This window comes from Pristiophorus japonicus, chromosome 12 (genome assembly GCF_044704955.1).
Source record: "Pristiophorus japonicus isolate sPriJap1 chromosome 12, sPriJap1.hap1, whole genome shotgun sequence".
In the NCBI taxonomy this organism is placed as follows: domain Eukaryota; kingdom Metazoa; phylum Chordata; class Chondrichthyes; family Pristiophoridae; genus Pristiophorus; species Pristiophorus japonicus.
The window spans coordinates 97,810,918-97,829,852 of NC_091988.1; the positions used below are offsets into that span (position 1 = coordinate 97,810,918).

The 18,935-nt window shown below is 48.3% G+C and overlaps 2 protein-coding genes across 4 annotated transcripts in view; one reads left to right on the forward strand and one right to left on the reverse strand.

Moving 5' to 3' along the window:
- rrp9 (ribosomal RNA processing 9, U3 small nucleolar RNA binding protein) overlaps positions 1–12,099 on the reverse strand; it is a 33,741-nt gene extending 21,642 nt beyond the window's left edge. Inside the window, exons 1-4 of one of the 3 annotated variants that reach the window (XM_070895780.1) lie at positions 11,952–12,099; positions 3,804–3,886; positions 1,129–1,238; positions 475–542 (exon numbers count right to left, since the gene is read on the reverse strand). In XM_070895780.1, coding sequence (XP_070751881.1) covers positions 475–542; positions 1,129–1,238; positions 3,804–3,886; positions 11,952–12,047 — 357 coding nt within the window. In that variant the 5' untranslated portion in view covers positions 12,048–12,099. The remainder of the gene's footprint in view (positions 1–474; positions 543–1,128; positions 1,239–3,803; positions 3,887–11,951) is intronic. The other 2 variants (XM_070895779.1, XM_070895778.1) reach the window with 2 other exon arrangements.
- Positions 12,100–13,616: 1,517 nt separating this feature from the next.
- Positions 13,617–18,935, forward strand: part of parp3 (poly (ADP-ribose) polymerase family, member 3) — an 86,961-nt gene continuing 81,642 nt past the window's right edge. Inside the window, exon 1 of the mRNA XM_070895784.1 lies at positions 13,617–13,715. The gene's annotated coding sequence lies outside the window, so the exon portion shown is untranslated. The remainder of the gene's footprint in view (positions 13,716–18,935) is intronic.

Sequence of the window (18,935 nt, forward strand, 5' to 3'; positions counted from 1 at the left end):
ATGCTGCAGCTATACAAAGCCCTGGTTAGACCACACCTGGAGTACTGTGAGCAATTCTGGGCAGCATACTTTAGGAAGGATATATTGGCCTTGGAGGGAGTGCAGTGTAGCTTTACCAGAATGTTACCCAGACTTCAAGGGTAAAATTACGTGGCAAGATTAAACAAACCAGGGCTGTATTCCGTGGAATTTAGAAGCTTAAGGGTGATTTGATCGAAGTTTTCAAGATATAAAAGGAAACTGATGAGGTAGATTGAGCAAAACTATTTCCACTGGTTGGGTGATCTCGGGCTAGGGGGTATAATCTAAAAATTAGAGTCAGGCCATTCAGGAGTGAAGTTAGGAAACACTTCTACACGCAAAGGGTGGAAGAAGTTTGGAACTCACTAAAAACGAGCCTTTCCACTTACTCTATGGAAGCTGGATGGTTCCGGATGCATTTCCCTTTCTCTTTAAAAGCACAGAATTTCTTACCACTTCCTCCTCCAGCCTGCCTCCGATCAGGTCACTCTCAAACTGCTCCTCTTCTGCCTTCTCCTCTTCTGCAAACAAAAAATGATCAGAATTATGCCAGCAGATCCCAGGACTCTCAAAGGCAAGGCGACAATCCCCAGTTCAGTACTAACAAATGGCCAAGTTTTGTATCATCCGCAAACTTCTTAATCATGCTCCCTACATTGAAGTCTAAATCATTGATAGATACACCACAAATTACAGAGCCCTGCGGAACCCCCCTGGAAACAGGATTCCAGTCACAAAAACACCCGCTGACATTTACCCTTTGCTTCCTGCCACTGAGCTAATTTTGGATCTAACTTGCCATTTTCCCTTGGATCCCATGGGCTTTTACTTTTCTGACCAGTCTGCCATGTGGGACCTTGTCAAAACCCTCGCTAAAATCCATGTAGACCACATCATACCCATCCGATTGTGATAGGATCCAGTAAGCCAATGGTTTGAAGTGCTGGGAGTGCTACACAATAATGGATGGGAGGAAGATTCTTTGGAAATTGCTCCCCCCACCCCAGAATTAGCTGCCGTTAGCTTCTCCTCACCAAGTAGGCTAGAGATTTGATCATGGGACAGTACAGTTATCACCCACCTTTTTGCAACACGTGTGATCCCTACCTTCCTGCCGGAGTTGCTCCAGATAGAGTTTGGCGAGTCGCAGTTTTTTCTCTTGTGCAGTCTCCTCAATCTCCAACACCTCGGCAACTTTCTTTTTGCGCCCAATGCTGCTGGAGAAGAGTTTAGTCTTTCATTTTTAAGAGGAATGCAATTGTGAAAAAAAATCTTCTAGCTCAGTGTGCAGTGCAAGGCTCCATCCTAGTCTGGTCTGAGAAAGCTGGTCTTGGCTAGGGGCAGGGGAGGGAGCGTAGGGCTACACATGGTCTCAGTATAGAGTTGGGAGTGGGATGGAGGGACGGAAAAAGAAGTCAACATTCTTGTTCCTCATCCAATCTAGTGACCCCTTGCTGGAAAGTGGCAGGTGTGGACAGGGTGAAATCAGGCTGCGAGGCCCTCGATAGTCAAAGAACCTGCAGGACCCCTCTTCAAGGCTCACCCATTATGATCGAGAACTCGAGTGAGACACTGGAAGGTACCCGGGGACCAGCAGGCCAGGGTCCGTCGATCAGGAGCATAAGAATAAGCCGCCATTAGACCCCTCGAGCCTGCTCCACCATTCAGTAAGATTTGGCCGATCTTCAACTTCAACTCCACTTTCCTGCCCGATCCCAATATCCCTTGATTCCTCTAGAATCCAAAAATCTAATTGAATCTTGAATATACCCAACGACTGAATATCCACAGCCCTTGGACAGAGAATTGCAAAGATTCACAACCCATCTCAGTCTTAAAAGGACAACCCCTTATCCCCAAACTATAGCCCCTCGTTCTCAACTCTCCAGCCAGGGGAAAACACACTCTCAGCATCTACCCTGTCTATCCCCTCAGGATCTTGTATGTTTCAATGAGATCACCTCTCATTCTTCTAAACTCCAAAAAGAGTACAGGCCCAATCTACTCAGCCTCCCCTCACAAGACAACCCCTCTCATCTCAGAAATCATTCTAGTGAACCTTCGTTCCACTGCCTTCGATAAGGAGACCAAAACTATGCACAGTCATCCAGGTGTGGTCTCACCAAGGTCCTGTACAATTCTAGTAAGACTTCCTTACTCTTGTGCTCCACTCCCCAAGCAATAAAGGCCAAAAGGCCATTTACCTTCCCAACTGCTTGCTGTAACTGCATGTTAACTGTTTCCTGTACTAGGATACTTAAATCTCTCAACACCAACATTTAATAGTTTCTCAAAAATTAAATAATAATCTGTTTTCCTAGTCTTCCTACCAAAGTGAATAACCTCACATTTCCCCACATTATACCCCATCTGCCACCTTTTTGCCCACTCACTTAACATGTCTACATCCCTTTGTAGGCTCTGTGTCCACCTCACAACTTAACACCTAGCTTTGTACCGTCAACAAACTTGGATACATTATGCTCTGTTCCCCCATCCAAATCATTAATATAAATTGTAAATACATGAGGCCCCAGCACTAATCCTTGTGGCACCCACTAGTTACACCCTGCCAATCTGAAAGTGATCCGTTCATCCCTACTGTTTTCTGTCCGTTAACCAATCCTCCATCCATGCCAATATATTACCTCCAACCCCATGAGCCCTTATCTTCTGTAATAACCTTTAATGTGGCACCTTATCGAATGCCTTTTGAAAATCCAAGTAAACTACATCCACTGGTTCCCCTTTATCTATCCTGCTTGTTACATCCTCAAAATACTTGAATAAATTTGTCAAACATGACTCCCTCCCTCCCCTCCCCCCATCTTTCTTGAATAGCGGGGTTATATTTGTTGCCTTCTTATCCGCTGGGACCGTTCTAGAATCTAGGGAATTTTGGAAGATCACAACCAACGCATTCACTATCTCTGCAGCCACCTCTTAGAACCCTAGGATGTGGATCAGCAGGTCCAAGGGATCTGTCAGCTTTTAGTCCCATTAGTTTCTCATGTACTTTTTCTCCACTGATATTAATTACTTTAGGTTCCTCACGCTCATTAGCCCCTTGGTTCCCCGCTATTTTTGGTACACTTTTTGTGTCTTCTACTGTGAAGACAGATACAAAATATTTGTTTAAAGCCTCTGCCATTTCCTTGTTCCCCAATAAAATTTTGCCTGTCTCAGCTTGCTTTTGCTACTCTCTTTTTTACTTGTGGAAGCTATATATTTCTTGCTAATTTACTCTCATATTCTATTCTCTCCCTTTTTATCATTATCCAGGACCTATGTACCAGAAGCCAAGGGAATGCAGACCAGCAACCTAGTGCAGCAGGAGCAGTGACAGGAAAAATTAAGGCGTATTTCAGTACATATACATCAGGATCATTTGTGAAGCCTGATGAATGAGGATTATCAGCTGCTGAGAGGTGCAAAAACAAGGAATAGTGTGGGAATCTTCGCAGCCTGGAGGGCCCTCTGCAGAGGAGGCGGGGCGGGGGAGAGCTGGCGGTGCAGAAGGCGGGGAGAGCCGGAGTAGCTGGTGAGGGGGGTCAGCGAGGGAAGTAAGGGTCAGCTGGGGGGGAAAGAGAGCCGGCAGGCAGGCACTAATGGGTGCCTGGAACAGAGCTCACATGGGAAAGCCGTGCTTAACCTGGTGTAACGTGGGTCTGCTAGCTCACTGGCACTCTCTCAACAGGAACTGGCTTCAAGCCTAGTACCGTAAAATATAGCTGTTCTCCAGCATTGAGATGCGTAGAATCATACTGCGAACACTCGGTTACCATTCTGTCTCGGAGTCGCTGGAAATCTCTTCATTCAGCTTCGGACTGAACTTCTTACGAACTTTATCTTCACCATCGTCAGCCTGGGGAGAAAGTACAATGTTAGTGTTCTACACTGGACACAGGTGTGTAGGAACTTTAAAGGGAAACAAAACCTTTGTTTTATGAGACCCAGTACATCCCTCACAACAAAGCCAGCCCATTAGGCAAGAGGGGCAGGTGGCAATGAGCCCATCGTGACATCGCAACCCCATCTTTCCACAAGCAGTCTGCAAACCCGCTTCTGTGTTGTCCCAATGGTTTGGTTTAGAAACGAACTCCACTAGTTTTATTCCTTGTACAATGATTCTGAGCAGAGCTGCTAACCCTGTATCTTTTCACCTTACACTGTTGCCCACCTCTGCTGCTACCTTCCCCTCATCCCCTGCCGAATCTCTCAACAACTTACATTTATAGAGCGCGTTTAATGTAGCAAAACTTCCCAAGGCGCTTAACAAGAGCTATATCAATAAAAACATTTTTGACATCGAGCCACAGGAGGCAGTATCAGGATAAATGACCAAAAGCTTGGTCAAAGATGTAGGTTTTAAGGAGCATCTTAAAAAGGAGGAGAGCTAGAGAGGTTTAGGGAGGGAATTCCGGAGCTTAGGGCTCAGGCAGCTGAAGCCACCCATGGTGGAGCGATTAAAATCGGGGATATGCAAGAGGCCAGAATTGGAGAAGCACAGAAATCTCGAAGGCTTGTGGGGCTGGAGGAGATTACAGAGATAGATAGTCACACTGTCGGTCAGTTCCAGTCTCAAATTCTCCAATCTCTCCTCTCCAACTCATCCAGACCTCTGCAACCTTGGTCCGAGCTCATCAGAAGGCTCACTGGTCTATACTCCGACCCTCACTGACCTGCACTGGCTCCCCCACCCTGAGCAGGGATTTCAAAATTACATTGAAATCACCACACTGACACTGGCCATTCAGCCCAACCAGTCCATGATGGTGTTTATCCTCCACTCGAGCAATATCCTAATCCAATGTGCCCGTTCTGTTCCCATATCCTTTTCTCCCCTTTCTTCCCACCATCTATCGAACCTATTCTTAAACATTAACATGGTCTCTGCTTCAAATCACAAACTCTGGTAGAATCATAGAATGGTTACAGCACAGTCCCACTCTCCTGCCCTTTGCCTGTAGCCCTGCAATTTATTTTCCTTCAGGTACTTATCCAATTCCCTTTTGAAAGTCACGATCGAGTCTGCCTCCACCACCCAGTCCATCAAGTCGTCTTTGGCTCTTTTGCCAATCACCTTAAATCTGTGTCCTCTGGTTTTCGACCCTTCCGCCAATAGGAACAGTTTCTCTCTATCTACTCTGTACAGACCACTCATGATTTTGATCACCTCAAATCTCCTCTCAACCTTCTCTGCTTCAAGGCGAACAACCCCAGCTTCTCCAGTCTATCCACGTAACTGAAGTCCTTCATCCCTGGATTCATTCTCGTAAATCTTTTCTGCATTCTCCCTAAAGCCTTCATATCCTTCTTAAAGTGCAGTACCCAGTATTGGACATAATACTCCAGTTGAGGTCGAACCAGTGTTTTATATACAAGTTTATCATAACTTCCATGCTTTTGTACTCTCTGCATGAAGCCCAGGATCTCATATGCTTTTTCAACCGCTTTCTCAACCTGCCCTGCCAACTTCAATGATTGGTACACATATCCCAGGTCTCTCTGTTCATGCACCCCCTTTAGGATTGTACCCTTTAGTTTATATTGCCTCTCCTCATTCCTCCAACCAAAATGTATCACTTCGCACTTTTCTGCATTAAATTTCATCTGTCGCATGTCCGCCCATTTCAACAGCCTGCCATGTTGTCTTGAAGTCTATCACTATCCTCCTCGCTGTTCACTATACTTCCAAGGTTTGCGTCATCTGCAAATGATGAAATTGTTCCCTGTGCACCCACATCCAAGTCATTAATATATTTCTAGAAAAGCAGTGGTCCTGTACCGACCCCTGGGGAATACCACTGTATACCTTCCTCCAGTCTGAAAAACAACCATTCACCATACTCTCTGTTTCCTGTCACTTAGCCAATTTTATTCCATGCTGCCACTGTCCCTTTTATTCCATGGCCAAAATCCACGGCGCAGCCTTGGACAACGTGGACCACTTTCCATACCTCGGGAGCCTACCATCAGCATGGGCAGACATCGAAAACGAGGTCCAACACCGCCTCCAGTGTGCCTGAGGAAGAAAGTGTTCAAAGACCATACCCTCAAATCTGGCACCAAGCTTATGGTCTACAGGGCCTCCTGTATGGCTCAGAGACGTGGACCATATACATTAGACACCTCAAATCGCTGGAGAAATACCACCAACGATGTCTCCGCAAGATCCTGCAAATCCCCTGGGAGGACAGATGCACCAATGTTAGCGTCCTCGTCCAGACCAACATCCCCAGCATCGAAGCACTGACCACACTTGATCAGCTCTGTTGGGCGGGCCACATTGTTTGCACGCCCGACACAAGACTCCCAAAGCAAGCGCTCTACTCGGAACTCCTACACAGCAAGCGATCCCCAGGTGGGCAGAGGAAATGTTTCAAGGACACCCTCAAAGTCTCCTTGATAAAGTGCAACATCCTCACCGACACCTGGGAATCCCTGGCTAAGTGGAGGAAGAACATCCGGGAGGTGTTGAGCGCCGAGAGCATGCAGAAAACAAGCGCAGGCAATGGAAGGAATGTGCAGCAAACCAGGCCCCCCACCCACCCTTTCCTTCAACGACTGTCTGTCCCACCTGTGAGAGAGACTGTAATTCCCATATTGGACTGTACAATCATCCGAGAACTCACTTTTAGATGATGATGATGATGATGATATTCCATGGCCTTCAACTTTGCTGAATTATAATGTGGCACTTATCAAAAGCCTTTTGGAAATCCATGTACACCACATCAACCGCATTGCCCTCATCAACCCTCTCTGTTACCTCATCAAAAAACACGATCAAGTTAATTCAACAGGATTTGCCTTTAACAAATCCGTGCTGCATTTCCTTAATTAATCCACCCTTATTCAAGTGACTGTTAGCTTTGCCCCTGATTATCGTTTCTGAAAGTTTCCCAATTACCAAAGTTAAACTGATTGTCCTGTAATTGTTGGGTTTATCCTGACATCCTTTTTTGAACAAGGGTGTAACATTTGAAATTCTCTCGTCCTCTGGCACCAAGCCCAGGAGGATTGAAAGATTATGGCCATACCTCCACGATTTCCTCCTGAACCACCCTCAGCATCCAAGGATACATTCCATCCGGTCCTGGTGACTTATCAACTTTAAGTATAGACAACCTTTCTAGTACCTCCTCTATCAATTTTTATCCCATCTAGTATCTCAACTACCTCCTCTTTCACTATGACTTTGGGAGCATCTTCTTGGTAAATACAGATACAAAGTATTCATTTAGTACCTCAGCCATGCCCTCTGCCTCCATGCGTACGTCTCCATTTTGGTCCCTAATCGGCCCCACCCCTCCTCTTACTACACGTTTATTATTTATATGCCTATGGAAGACTTTTTAATTCCCTTTTAGGTTAGCTGTCAATCTATTCTCATACTTTCTCCCTTTGCCCTTATCTTCTTTTTCACTTCGCCTCTGAGCTTTCTATATTCAGCCAATTCTCACTTGTATTATTAACCTGACATCTGGAATACTTGCTCTTTTTCTCCTTCATCATATTCTCTATCTCTTTCATCATCCAGGGAGCTCTGGCTTTCGTTGCCCTACCTTTCCCTCTCGTGGGAATGTACCTTGACTGCACTCGAACCATCTCCTCTTTAAAGGCAGCCTATTGTTCAATTACAGTTTTGCCTGCCAATCTTTAACTCCAATTTACCCGGGCCAGATCTATTCTCAACCCACTGAAATTTGCCTTCCTCCAATTAAGTATTTTTACTCTAGATTGCTCCCTGTGCTTTTCCATAGCTAATCTAAACCTTATGATACTGTGTGCAGCAGGGAGGGATTCAAATTCCTGGGGCATTGGAACCGGTTCTGGGGGAGGTGGGACCAGTACAAACTGGACGGTCTGCACCTGGGCAGGACCAGAACCAATGTCCTAGGGGGAGTGTTTGCTAGTGCTGTTGGGGAGGAGTTAAACTAATATGGCAGGGGGGTGGGAACCAATGCAGGGAGACAGAGGGAAACAAAAAGGAGGCAAAAGCAAAAGACAGAAAGGAGATGAGGAAAAGTGGAGGGCAGAGAAACCCAAGGCAAACAACAAAAAGGGCCATTGTACAGCAAAATTCTAAAAAGGACAAAGGGTGTAAAAAAACAAGCCTGAAGGCTTTGTGTCTTAATGCAAGGAGTATCCACAATAAGGTGGATGAATTAACTGTGCAAATAGATGTTAACAAATATGATGTGATTGGGATTACGGAGACGTGGCTCCAGGATGATCAGGGCTGGGAACTCAACATCCAGGGGTATTCAACATTCAGGAAGGATAGAATAAAAGGAAAAGGAGGTGGGGTAGCATTGCTGGTTAAAGAGGAGATTAATGCAATAGTTTGGAAGGACATTAGCTTGGATGATGTGGAATCTATATGGGTAGAGCTGCAGAACACCAAAGGGCAAAAAACGTTAGTGGGAGTTGTGTACAGTAGTAGTGATGTTGGGAAGGGCATCAAACATGAAATTAGGGGTGCGTGCAATAAAGGTGCAGCAGTTATAATGGGTGACTTTAATATGCACATAGATTGGGCAAACCAAACTGGAAGCAATACAGTGGAGGAGGATTTCCTGGAGTGCATAAGGGATGGTTTTTTAGACCAATATGTCGAGGAACCAACTTGGGGGAGGCCATCTTAGACTGGGTGTTGTGTAATGAGAGAGGATTAATTAGCAATCTCGTTGTGCGAGGCCCCTTGGGGAAGAGTGACCATAATATGGTGGAATTCTGCATTAGGATGGAGAATGAAACAGTTAATTCAGAGACAATGGTCCAGAACTTAAAGGAGGGTAACTTTGAAGGTATGAGGCGTGAATTGGCTAGGATAGATTGGCGAATGATACTGAAGGGGTTGACTGTGGATGGGCAATGGCAGACATTTAGAGACCGCATGGATGAACTACAACAATTGTACATTCCTGTCTGGCGTAAAAATAAAAAAGGGAAGGTGGCTCAACCATGGCTATCAAGGGAAATCAGGGATAGTATTAAAGCCAAGGAAGTGGCATACAAATTGGCCAGAAATAGCAGCGAACCTGGGGACTGGGAGAAATTTAGAACTCAGCAGAGGAGGACAAAGGGTTTGATTAGGGCAGGGAAAATGGAGTACGAGAAGAAGCTTGCAGGGAACATTAAGACAGATTGCAAAATTTTCTATAGATATGTAAAGAGAAAAAGGTTAGTAAAGACAAACATAGGTCCCCTGCAGTCAGAATCAGGGGAAGTCATAACGGGGAACAAAGAAATGGCAGACCAATTGAACAAGTACTTTGGTTCGGTATTCACGAAGGAGGACACAAACAACCTTCCGGATATAAAAAGGGTCAGAGGGTCGAATAAGGAGGAGGAACTGAGGGAAATTCTTGTTAGTCGGAAAATTGTGTTGGGGAAATTGATGGGATTGAAGGCCGATAAATCCCTGTGGGCCTGATGGACTGCATCCCAGAGTACTTAAGGAGGTGGCCTTGGAAATAGTGGATGCATTGACAGTCATTTTCCAACATTCTATTGACTCTGGATCAGTTCCTATGGAGTGGAGGGTAGCCAATGTAACCCCACTTTTTAAAAAAGGAGGGAGAGAGAAAACAGGGAATTATAGACCGGTCAGCCTGACATCGGTAGTGGGTAAAATGATGGAATCAATTATTAAGGATTTCATAGCAGTGCATTTGGAAAGAGGTGATATGATAGGTCCAAGTCAGCATGGATTTGTGAAAGGGAAATCATGCTTGACAAATCTTCTGGAATTTTTTGAGGATGTTTCCAGTAGAGTGGACAAGGGAGAACCAGTTGATGTGGTATATTTGGACTTTCAGAAGGCTTTCGACAACGTCCCACACAAGAAATTAATGTGCAAAGTTAAAGCACATGGGATTGGGGGTAGTGTGCTGACATGGATTGAGAACTGGTTGTCAGACAGGAAGCAAAGAGTAGGAATAAATGGGGACTTTTCAGAATGGCAGGCAGTGACTAGTGGGGTACCGCAAGGTTCTGTGCTGGGGCCCCAGCTGTTTACACTGTACATTAATGATTTAGACGAGGGGATTAAATGTAGTATCTCCAAATTTGCGGATGACACGAAGTTGGGTGGGAGTGTGAGCTGCGAGGAGGATGCTATGAGGCTGCAGAGCGACTTGGATAGGTTAGGTGAGTGGGCAAATGCATGGCAGATGAAGTATAATGTAGATAAATGTGAGGTTATCCACTTTGGTGGTAAAAACAGAGAGACAGACTATTATCTGAATGGTGACAGATTAGGAAAAGGGGAGGTGCAAAGAGACCTGGGTGTCATGGTACATCAGTCATTGAAGGTTGGCATGCAGGTACAGCAGGCGGTTAAGAAAGCAAATGGCATGTTGGCCTTCATAGCGAGGGGATTTGAGTACAGGGGCAGGGAGGCGTTGCTACAGTTGTACAGGGCCTTGGTGAGGCCACACCTGGAGTATTGTGTACAGTTTTGGTCTCCTAACCTGAGGAAGGACATTCTTGCTATTGAGGGAGTGCAGCGAAGGTTCACCAGACTGATTCCCGGGATGGCGGGACTGACCTATCAAGAAAGACTGGATCAACTGGGCTTGTATTCACTGGAGTTCAGAAGAATGAGGGGACCTCATAGAAACGTTTAAAATTCTGACTGGTTTAGACAGGTTAGATGCAGGAAGAATGTTCCCAATGTTGGGGAAGTCCAGAACCAGGGGACACAGTCTTAGGATAAGGGGCAAGCCATTTAGGACCGAGATGAGGAGGAATTTCTTCACCCAGAGAGTGGTGAACCTGTGGAATTCTCTACCACAGAAAGTTGTTGAGGCCAATTCACTAAATATATTCAAAAAGGAGTTAGATGAAGTCCTTACTACTAGGGGGCTCAAGGGGTATGGTGAGAAAGCAGGAATAGGGTACTGAAGTTGCATGTTCAGCCATGAACTCATTGAATGGCAGTGCAGGCTTGAAGGGCCGAATGGCCTATTCCTGCACCTATTTTCTATGTTTCTATGTGATCACTGTTCCCTAAATGTTCCCCTACTGACACTTACTCCACCTCATTCCCCAGAACAAGATCCAGCAATGCCTTCGTCCTCGCTGATGAGAGTTCTCGCACACTCTCAGAAATTCTTCCCTCTCTCTGCCTTGTACACTATTACTATTCCAGTCTAAAGTATCCCATTATTATTGTCTGCCGGGGGGGAAGGGAAAGAGAGAGAGAAAGAGACTGGCTGTCTGCTTGGGGGGGGGGGGAGGAGGAGGAGGAGGGGACTGGCTGTCTGCTTGGTGGGGGGGGAGGAGGGGACTGGTTGTCTGCTTGGGGGGGGGGGGGGGGGAAAGAGACTGGCTGTCTGCTGGGGGGGGGGGGAAGGAGGGGATAGACTGGCTGTCTGCTGGGGGGGGGGGCGGGAAAGAGACTGGCTGTCTGCTGGGGGGGGGGCGGGAAAGAGACTGGCTGTCTGCTGGGGGGGGGGAGGGGGGGAAAGAGACTGGCTGTCTGCTGGGGGGGGGGGGAAGAGACTGGCTGTCTGCTGGGGGGGGGGGGGGAAGAGACTGGCTGTCTGCTGGGGGGGGGGGAAAAGAGACTGGCTGTCTGCTGGGGGGGGGGGGAAAGAGAGACTGGCTGTCTGCTGGGGGGGGGGGGAAAGAGAGACTGGCTGGCTGCTGGTGGGGGGGGGGGGAACTGGCTGTCTGCTGGTGGGGAGGGGAGAGACTGGCTGTCTGCTGGGGGGGGGGGAGGGGAGAGACTGGCTGTCTGCTTTGGGGGGGGGGGGGAGTGGAGGGGAGAGACTGGCTGTCTGCTGGGGGGGGGGAGTGGAGAGACTGGCTGTCTGCTGGGGGAGGGGAGGGACTGGCTGTCTGCTGGGGGGGGGAGGGGAGAGACTGGCTGTCTGCTGGCGGGGGATGTTCAGCTGCCATGGGCCCTCTCTCCTTACCTTTCTTTTCCTCCCTCGCCCTTCACTCGGCTTCTTTTTCCGGATGAAGAACGATACACCCGCCGCCGCCGCCATCTTGCTCTCGCTCATCCGCATGGCAACCGGCGCCGCGCGACATCACCCGAGGCCCGTCCCGCCTGCCGGCCGGCCGGCCAATCGCCGCTCACGACGGCAAGCTGCTGCGATCCGATTGGTCCAGTCCAATGTCAATCTGGGGACGGGCCTGGGCCTGTGTGGCGGAAGCTGGTGTTTCCTGGTGTGGGTCCTCCCACTGGGGCCCAGAGCCGGGCCGAGCCTGCGGTGTCAGAGAGCCGGACGTGCAGCACTGGTGGCGGCATGGTCAGCCCGCGGAAGTTATTTTCCAAGCGGGATTTTGTTTGATGTTGTCACCGCTCGGTGTGGGAGAAGGGGGCCTCGGCTGGTGGGCACGGGGCAGAGCAAACCCGGGACAATGATCACTGGGGCAATTGAATTATTGTCTTTTTTTTTCATTTTCATTTCATACTTTATTAGTTATAAAAATATTGGAGATGGGAGAAAAGGCTGTTTGACTGGCAGTCGACAATCACCCATCATCATCCTCACCCAATCGGGTCAGGGTTCATGTCAGCAGTCGGCAAGGGAAGGCGCCACGTTGTGAGGGACGTGTCCGGTGATCAACGGCTGGCACGTGTGGCAGGGCGGTTGGCAGTCATATGGTGAGACCCCAGAAATGCGTCCACTCAGAGTCGTTCTCTCTAACATAAATCTAGGCTGACACTCCAGTGCAGTGCTGAGGGAGTGCTGCACTGTCAGAGGTGCCGGCTTTCAGATGAGACATTTAATGTTTACATCTCAGGTGGATGTAAAAGATCCCATGGCACTATTTTGAAGAAGAGCAGGGGAGTTATCCCCAGTATCCTGGCCAATATTTATCCCTCAATCAACACAATAAAAAACAGATTATCTGGTCATTATCAATTTGTGAGAACTTGCTATGCACAAATTGGCTGCCGCGTTTCCTACATTACCACAGTGACTACACCCTAAAAATACTTCATTGGCTGTAAAGCGCTTTGAAACGTCCGGTGGTCGTGAAAGGCGTTATATAAATCCAAGTCTTTTTCAGCATTTGGAGAGGGGCCCATTCCACACATAAAGCCTCGCTGGTTAATTTGACTCCTTGCCCCTCCCCAGTGATGGTACTTTGTGTCAACAACTGTCCCACCTGTGACAGAGACTGTAATTCCCATATTGAACTGTTCAGTCACCTAAGAACTCACTTTTAGAGTGGAAGCAAGTCTTCCTCGATTTCGAGAAACTTTTAAAAAATTTCAAAATATACTTTATTCATATAAAAATTTGCACAATACATTCGAAAGCAGTTCAGTACATTTGGATGCGGTCAGCAATTCCATACATTACATTTCGATGCTGACCGCAGATCCGTTCAATACATTTCTTTACTTTGCATTTCAAGGTACAATTCATACAATCCAGGATACATTGTGGCACGTTCATCAAGTTACATTACATGACTGCCTATGATGATGATGTCTGTGAGGAGCTGAGCTCACCATGGCTGGAGCTGCAAGCCTTGTGCAGGGTTAACACAGAGTTGTGAGGAGGAAGCAGCTGTCTGATTGGCTCAGTACTTGTTGTGGGCGAGACCACTTCCTCATTGGCTGATCCTGCTTGCTGGGACTTATTCAGCCTGTGCAACTCCCGAGAGTTTTCCCTGTGTACATTTCACTCAGGACTGTCGCCCAGAATCCTACCCCTTCAGTAAGTACCAAGCTGGCTTTCTCGCTGAAAAGGTGTGTTGTGACTTGGAATATTTGCTGTACTTTGACCAAACTTAAAAAGTTGACCAACTTTAATGAACTTAGGGAGGCCAAAAAATGGGTTGTTGTGAGAACTTTGTACAAAAACCGTTATTCACAGATAAGGAAGGACAGGGATCCGTTCAGAGCACACAATGGCAAAAACAATGGATGAGTTAGTCACAAAGTATGTGGCAGGAAAGTTGCCTCTACGTGATGGATGGATACAGGTCATTATAGACAGTGATGATCCGGTTTTGGAGGCTGACCATTGGACCCAAGGGCCCATGTGTCGGCAGAGGTTAATGAAAGCCGTTTGGTTGTCAGCCTATCAAAGGCAGGTTAAGAACGATGAGCGTGCAAAGGTTAAGTTACGAAAGGAAATGGAGGATATGGCAGAAAAAGCCAGCGAAAGAGAAGCGGTGGTTAACCGACTTCTGAAAGAATTAGAGGAAGAAAGAGGGAGGAGTAAGAAGGAGTTAGAGGAAGCAAGGAAAAGTAAGAGGATGCTCGAGGAAGAGTTTGAGAAGGAAAAGGAGAGATGGTGTAATAAAGAAAAGTACCTCGAGAGTCAGTGTATTAAAAAGCAGAACCAGTGTGACGTGGTCCTTGAGGGAAGAAGATCAGAGGCACCGAGCAGAACGTGTAGAAAAGGCCAACGAGGCCCTAAAAGTCGCATTTATGGTGACTCAGAAACAGATTTTAGCAGAACGAGGTTCTCGAGGAAACCACACTGAGTATAATACTGAGGACTTCATGAAGATGGCCAGTTATATGAAAAGGTTGGAGCAGGGGGGCGACCTCCAAGGGCATTATTTAGAGGTAGAACAAGTGGCCATCCTGAGTGGCCTGGATGATGAGGAGAAGAAGCGATTATTGCAGACGGAGCACCGCTCAGATACACCTGGTCAAGACCAGACGGGTCCGTCCGTTCCAGAATAGACTTCCTGTTTGTGTCCCACACGCTCAAGGTCAGATCCACCGACGTCACGCCGGTGTTCTTCTCTGACCACTGCCTCCTACTGGCCGACTGTCGCCCACAGGAAAACCAGAAAGTTGGCAGAGGGATATGGAAGCTGAACGTGAAACTGTTGACTCCGGAAAACATTGAGGAACTCAAGAGGGATTACAAAGGTTGGAGAACCGTAAAGCCCCTCTGCGATTCCCCGATGCACTGGTGGGAAACAATCAAGACGAACATCAAGAGATTCTTCATCCTCAAAGGTGTTCAGCAGGCGAGAGGGAGACAGAGGGAATTGTCCCAACTCCAAGAGTATGCAAAACCTGCTCCTGCTGCAGTCGATGGGGGTCGATGTCGCGGAGGAACTCGAAGAGGTGAAGGGCCAGCAAGCCTCGCTCTTTGCCTCAGAGTCCTCCAAGATCATCTTCCGCTCCAGAGTCCGCTCCGTCGAGCAGGACGAGACATGTTCGTGTTTCTTCTTCCAAAAGGTACACAGGGGGAGCTCTGTGATCACCAGCCTAAAGGAAGAAGACGGTTCTGTGACGTCTTCGCAGCCTGACATGCAGAGGATCAGCAAATCCTTCTATGCCAGGCTGTACGACGTCAAGCCCACAGACCGCGTGACCTCCCAGTCTTTCCTGTCATCTATTTCGGAGGTCTTAGACGACAGCAAGCGGGAGAGTCTGGACCACCCGCTAACTCTGGACGAGCTGACAAAGGCCGTCCGGTCCTTCGAGACAAATAAAACTCCCGGAAGCGACGGCTTACCGGTTGAGTTGTACTCGGCTCTGTGGGACTGGATAGGCCCAGACCTGCTGGAAGTGTACGGAGATATGCTTCTGGCTGGCAGCATGTCAGAATCGATGAGGAAAGGCATCATCACCCTCATCTACAAGCAGAAGGGGGAGAGGGAGGAAATCAAAAACTGGTGGCCCATTTCGCTGCTCAATGTGGACTACAAGATCCTGTCAAAGGTCATCGCCAACAGGTTCAAGTCTGCTCTGGAGCTGGTGATCCACCCGGACCAGACCTGCGCTGTCCCCGGCAAGAAGATCTCTGATAGCCTCGCGCTACTCAGAGATACGATCGCCTACGTGCAGGACAGGAGGGTGGACACCTGCTTAATCAGCTTAGACCAGGAGAAGGCCTTTGACAGGATATCGCACACGTACCTGATGGACGTACTCTCCAAAATGGGGTTTGGGGAGGGTATCCACAATTGGGTCAATTACAGACATCAGTAGTGCAGTCCTAATCAACGGGTGGGAAACTCAAAGCTTTCCAATCAGATTTGGAGTCAGGCAAGGCTGTCCCCTCTCGGCTGTCTTGTTTGTGTGCTGTATCGAGCCCTTTGCCGAGTCCATCAGGAAGGATGCGGGCATTAGGGGGTGACGATCAAAGGCAGCGGAGGTGCTCAGGTCAAGACCTCCCTGTACATGGACGACGCCGCCGTTTTTTGCTCGGATCCGCAGTCGGTCCGCAGATTGCTCACAATCTGCGACCAGTTTGAACTGGCCTCGGGAGCAAAGGTCAATCGCAGCAAGAGCGAGGCCATGCTCTTTGGCAACTGGACCAACCGAGCCTCCGTTCCCTTCACCGTCAAGCCAGATTTCCTGAAGGTGTTGGGAATATGGTTCGGAGCGGATGGGGCGTGCGCCAAAAACTGGGACGAGCGTATCGCCAAGGTCAAACAAAAACTGGGATGGTGGAAGCTGCGCTTCCTCTCCATGGCAGGAAAGAACCTGGTCATCAGGAGTGAGGTGCTCTCGGTGTTGTTGTATGTGGTGCAGGTCTGGCCCATCTCACGTTCCTGTGCCGCGGCAGTCACCCGGGCCGTCTTCCACTTTGTCTGGAGGTCCAAAATGGACCGTGTCCGCAGAGACACAATGTACAAATCTCTGGACAGTGGAGGAAAGGACGTTCCGAACGTGGCCCTCATCCTGATGGTCACCTTTGTGTGCGGCTGCATCAAGCTGTGCACAGATCCCCAGTACGCAAACACCAAGTGTCACTACGTGCTGAGGTTCTACCTGTCCCCGGTGTTGCGAAGGATACGCTGGCCACGAAACGTCCCCACCAGTTGGACCATGCCTGTCCACCTGTCCTTCGTGGAAAAGTTTTTCACAAAAAACCTCTTTGACCACAAGGCCATAAAACAGTGGTCAGCACGTAAGGTCCTGGACGCCCTACGAAAGAAGGAGATGGTGGACCCTGTCAGGTGGTTCCCTGAGCGGACTGTCGAACTTGTTTGGCAGAACAACTCATCGCCAGAGCTTTCACACAAGCACCAAGACGTAGCTTCGTTGGCGGTAAGGAGGACCTTACCTGTCAGAGCGTTCATGCACAGCAGACGTCTCATCAGCACAGCACGGTGCCCCCGAGTCGGCTGCGGGGTGGACGAGACTGTCACCCATCTCCTTCAGGATTGCACCTTCGCAAGGCAGGTTTGGAAAGAGATGCAGTGGTTGCTGTCGAGGTTCATCCCAAGCAGCTCCGTAACACAGGACTCTGTGCTCTACGGGCTGTTCCCAGGGACACACACCGAGACAGACATCACCTGCTGCTGGAGAGCCATCAACTCAGTCAAAGACGCTCTTTGGTCTTGCCGAAACTTGCTGGTTTTCCAGAGCAAGGAGATGACCACGTCTGCGTGTTGCAGACTGGCGCAATCCAAGATCCAGGATTACGTGCTGAGGGACGCACTTAAAATTGGTGCAGTCGCCGCAAAGGCACGGTGGGGAAACATAGAAACATAGAAAATAGGTGCAGGAGTAGGCCATTCGGCCCTTCTAGCCTGCACCGCCATTCAATGAGTTCATGGCTGAACATTCAACTTCAGTACCCCATTCCTGCTTTCTCGCCATACCCCTTGATCCCCCTAGCAGTAAGGACCTCATCTAACTCCTTTTTGAATATATTTAGTGAATTGGCCTCAACAACTTTCTGTGGTAGAGAATTCCACAGGTTCACCACTCTCTGGGTGAAGAAGTTCCTCCGCATCTCGGTCCTAAATGGCTTACCCCTTATCCTTAGACTGTGACCCCTGGTTCTGGACTTCCCCAACATTGGGAACATTCTTCCTGCATCTAACCTGTCTAACCCCGTCAGAATTTTATATGTTTCTATGAGGTCCCCTCTCATTCTTCTGAACTCCAGTGAATACAAGCCCAGTTGATCCAGTCTTTCTTGATAGGTCAGTCCCGCCATCCCGGGAATCAGTCTGGTGAACCTTCGCTGCACTCCCTCAATAGCAAGAATGTCCTTCCTCAGGTTAGGAGACCAAAACTGTACACAATACTCCAGGTGTGGCCTCACCAATGCCCTGTACAACTGTAGCAACACCTCCCTGCCCCTGTACTCAAATCCCCTTGCTATGTAGGCCAACATGCCATTTGCTTTCTTAACCGCCTGCTGCACCTGCATGCCAACCTTCAATGACTGATGTACCATGACACCCAGGTCTCTTTGCACCTCCCCTTTTCCTAATCTGTCACCATTCAGATAATAGTCTGTCTCTCTGTTTTTACCACCAAAGTGGATAACCTCACATTTATCCACATTATACTTCATCTGCCATGCATTTGCCCACTCACCTAACCTATCCAAGTCGCTCTGCAGCCTCACAGCATCCTCCTCGCAGCTCACACTGCCACCCAACTTAGTGTCATCCGCAAATTTGGAGATACTACATTTAATCCCCTCATCTAAATCATTAATGTACAGTGTAAACAGCTGGGGCCCCAGCACAGAACCTTGCGGTACCCCACTAGTCACTGCCTGTCATTCTGAAAAGTCCCCATTTACTCCTACTCTTTGCTTCCTGTCTGACAACCAGTTCTCAATCCATGTCAGTACACTACCCCCAATCCCATGTGCTCTAACTTTGCACATCAATCTCTTGTGTGGGACCTTGTCGAACGCCTTCTGAAAGTCCAAATATACCACATCAACTGGTTCTCCCTTATCCACTCTACTGGAAACATCCTCAAAAAATTCCAGAAGATTTGTCAAGCATGATTTCCCTTTCACAAATCCATGCTGACTTGGACCTATCATGTCACCTCTTTCCAAATGCACTGCTATGACATCCTTAATAATTGATTCCATCATTTTACCCACTACCGATGTCAGGCTGACCGGTCTATAATTCCCTGTTTTCTCTCTCCCTCCTTTTTTAAAAAGTGGGGTTACATTGGCTACCCTCCACTCCATAGGAACTGA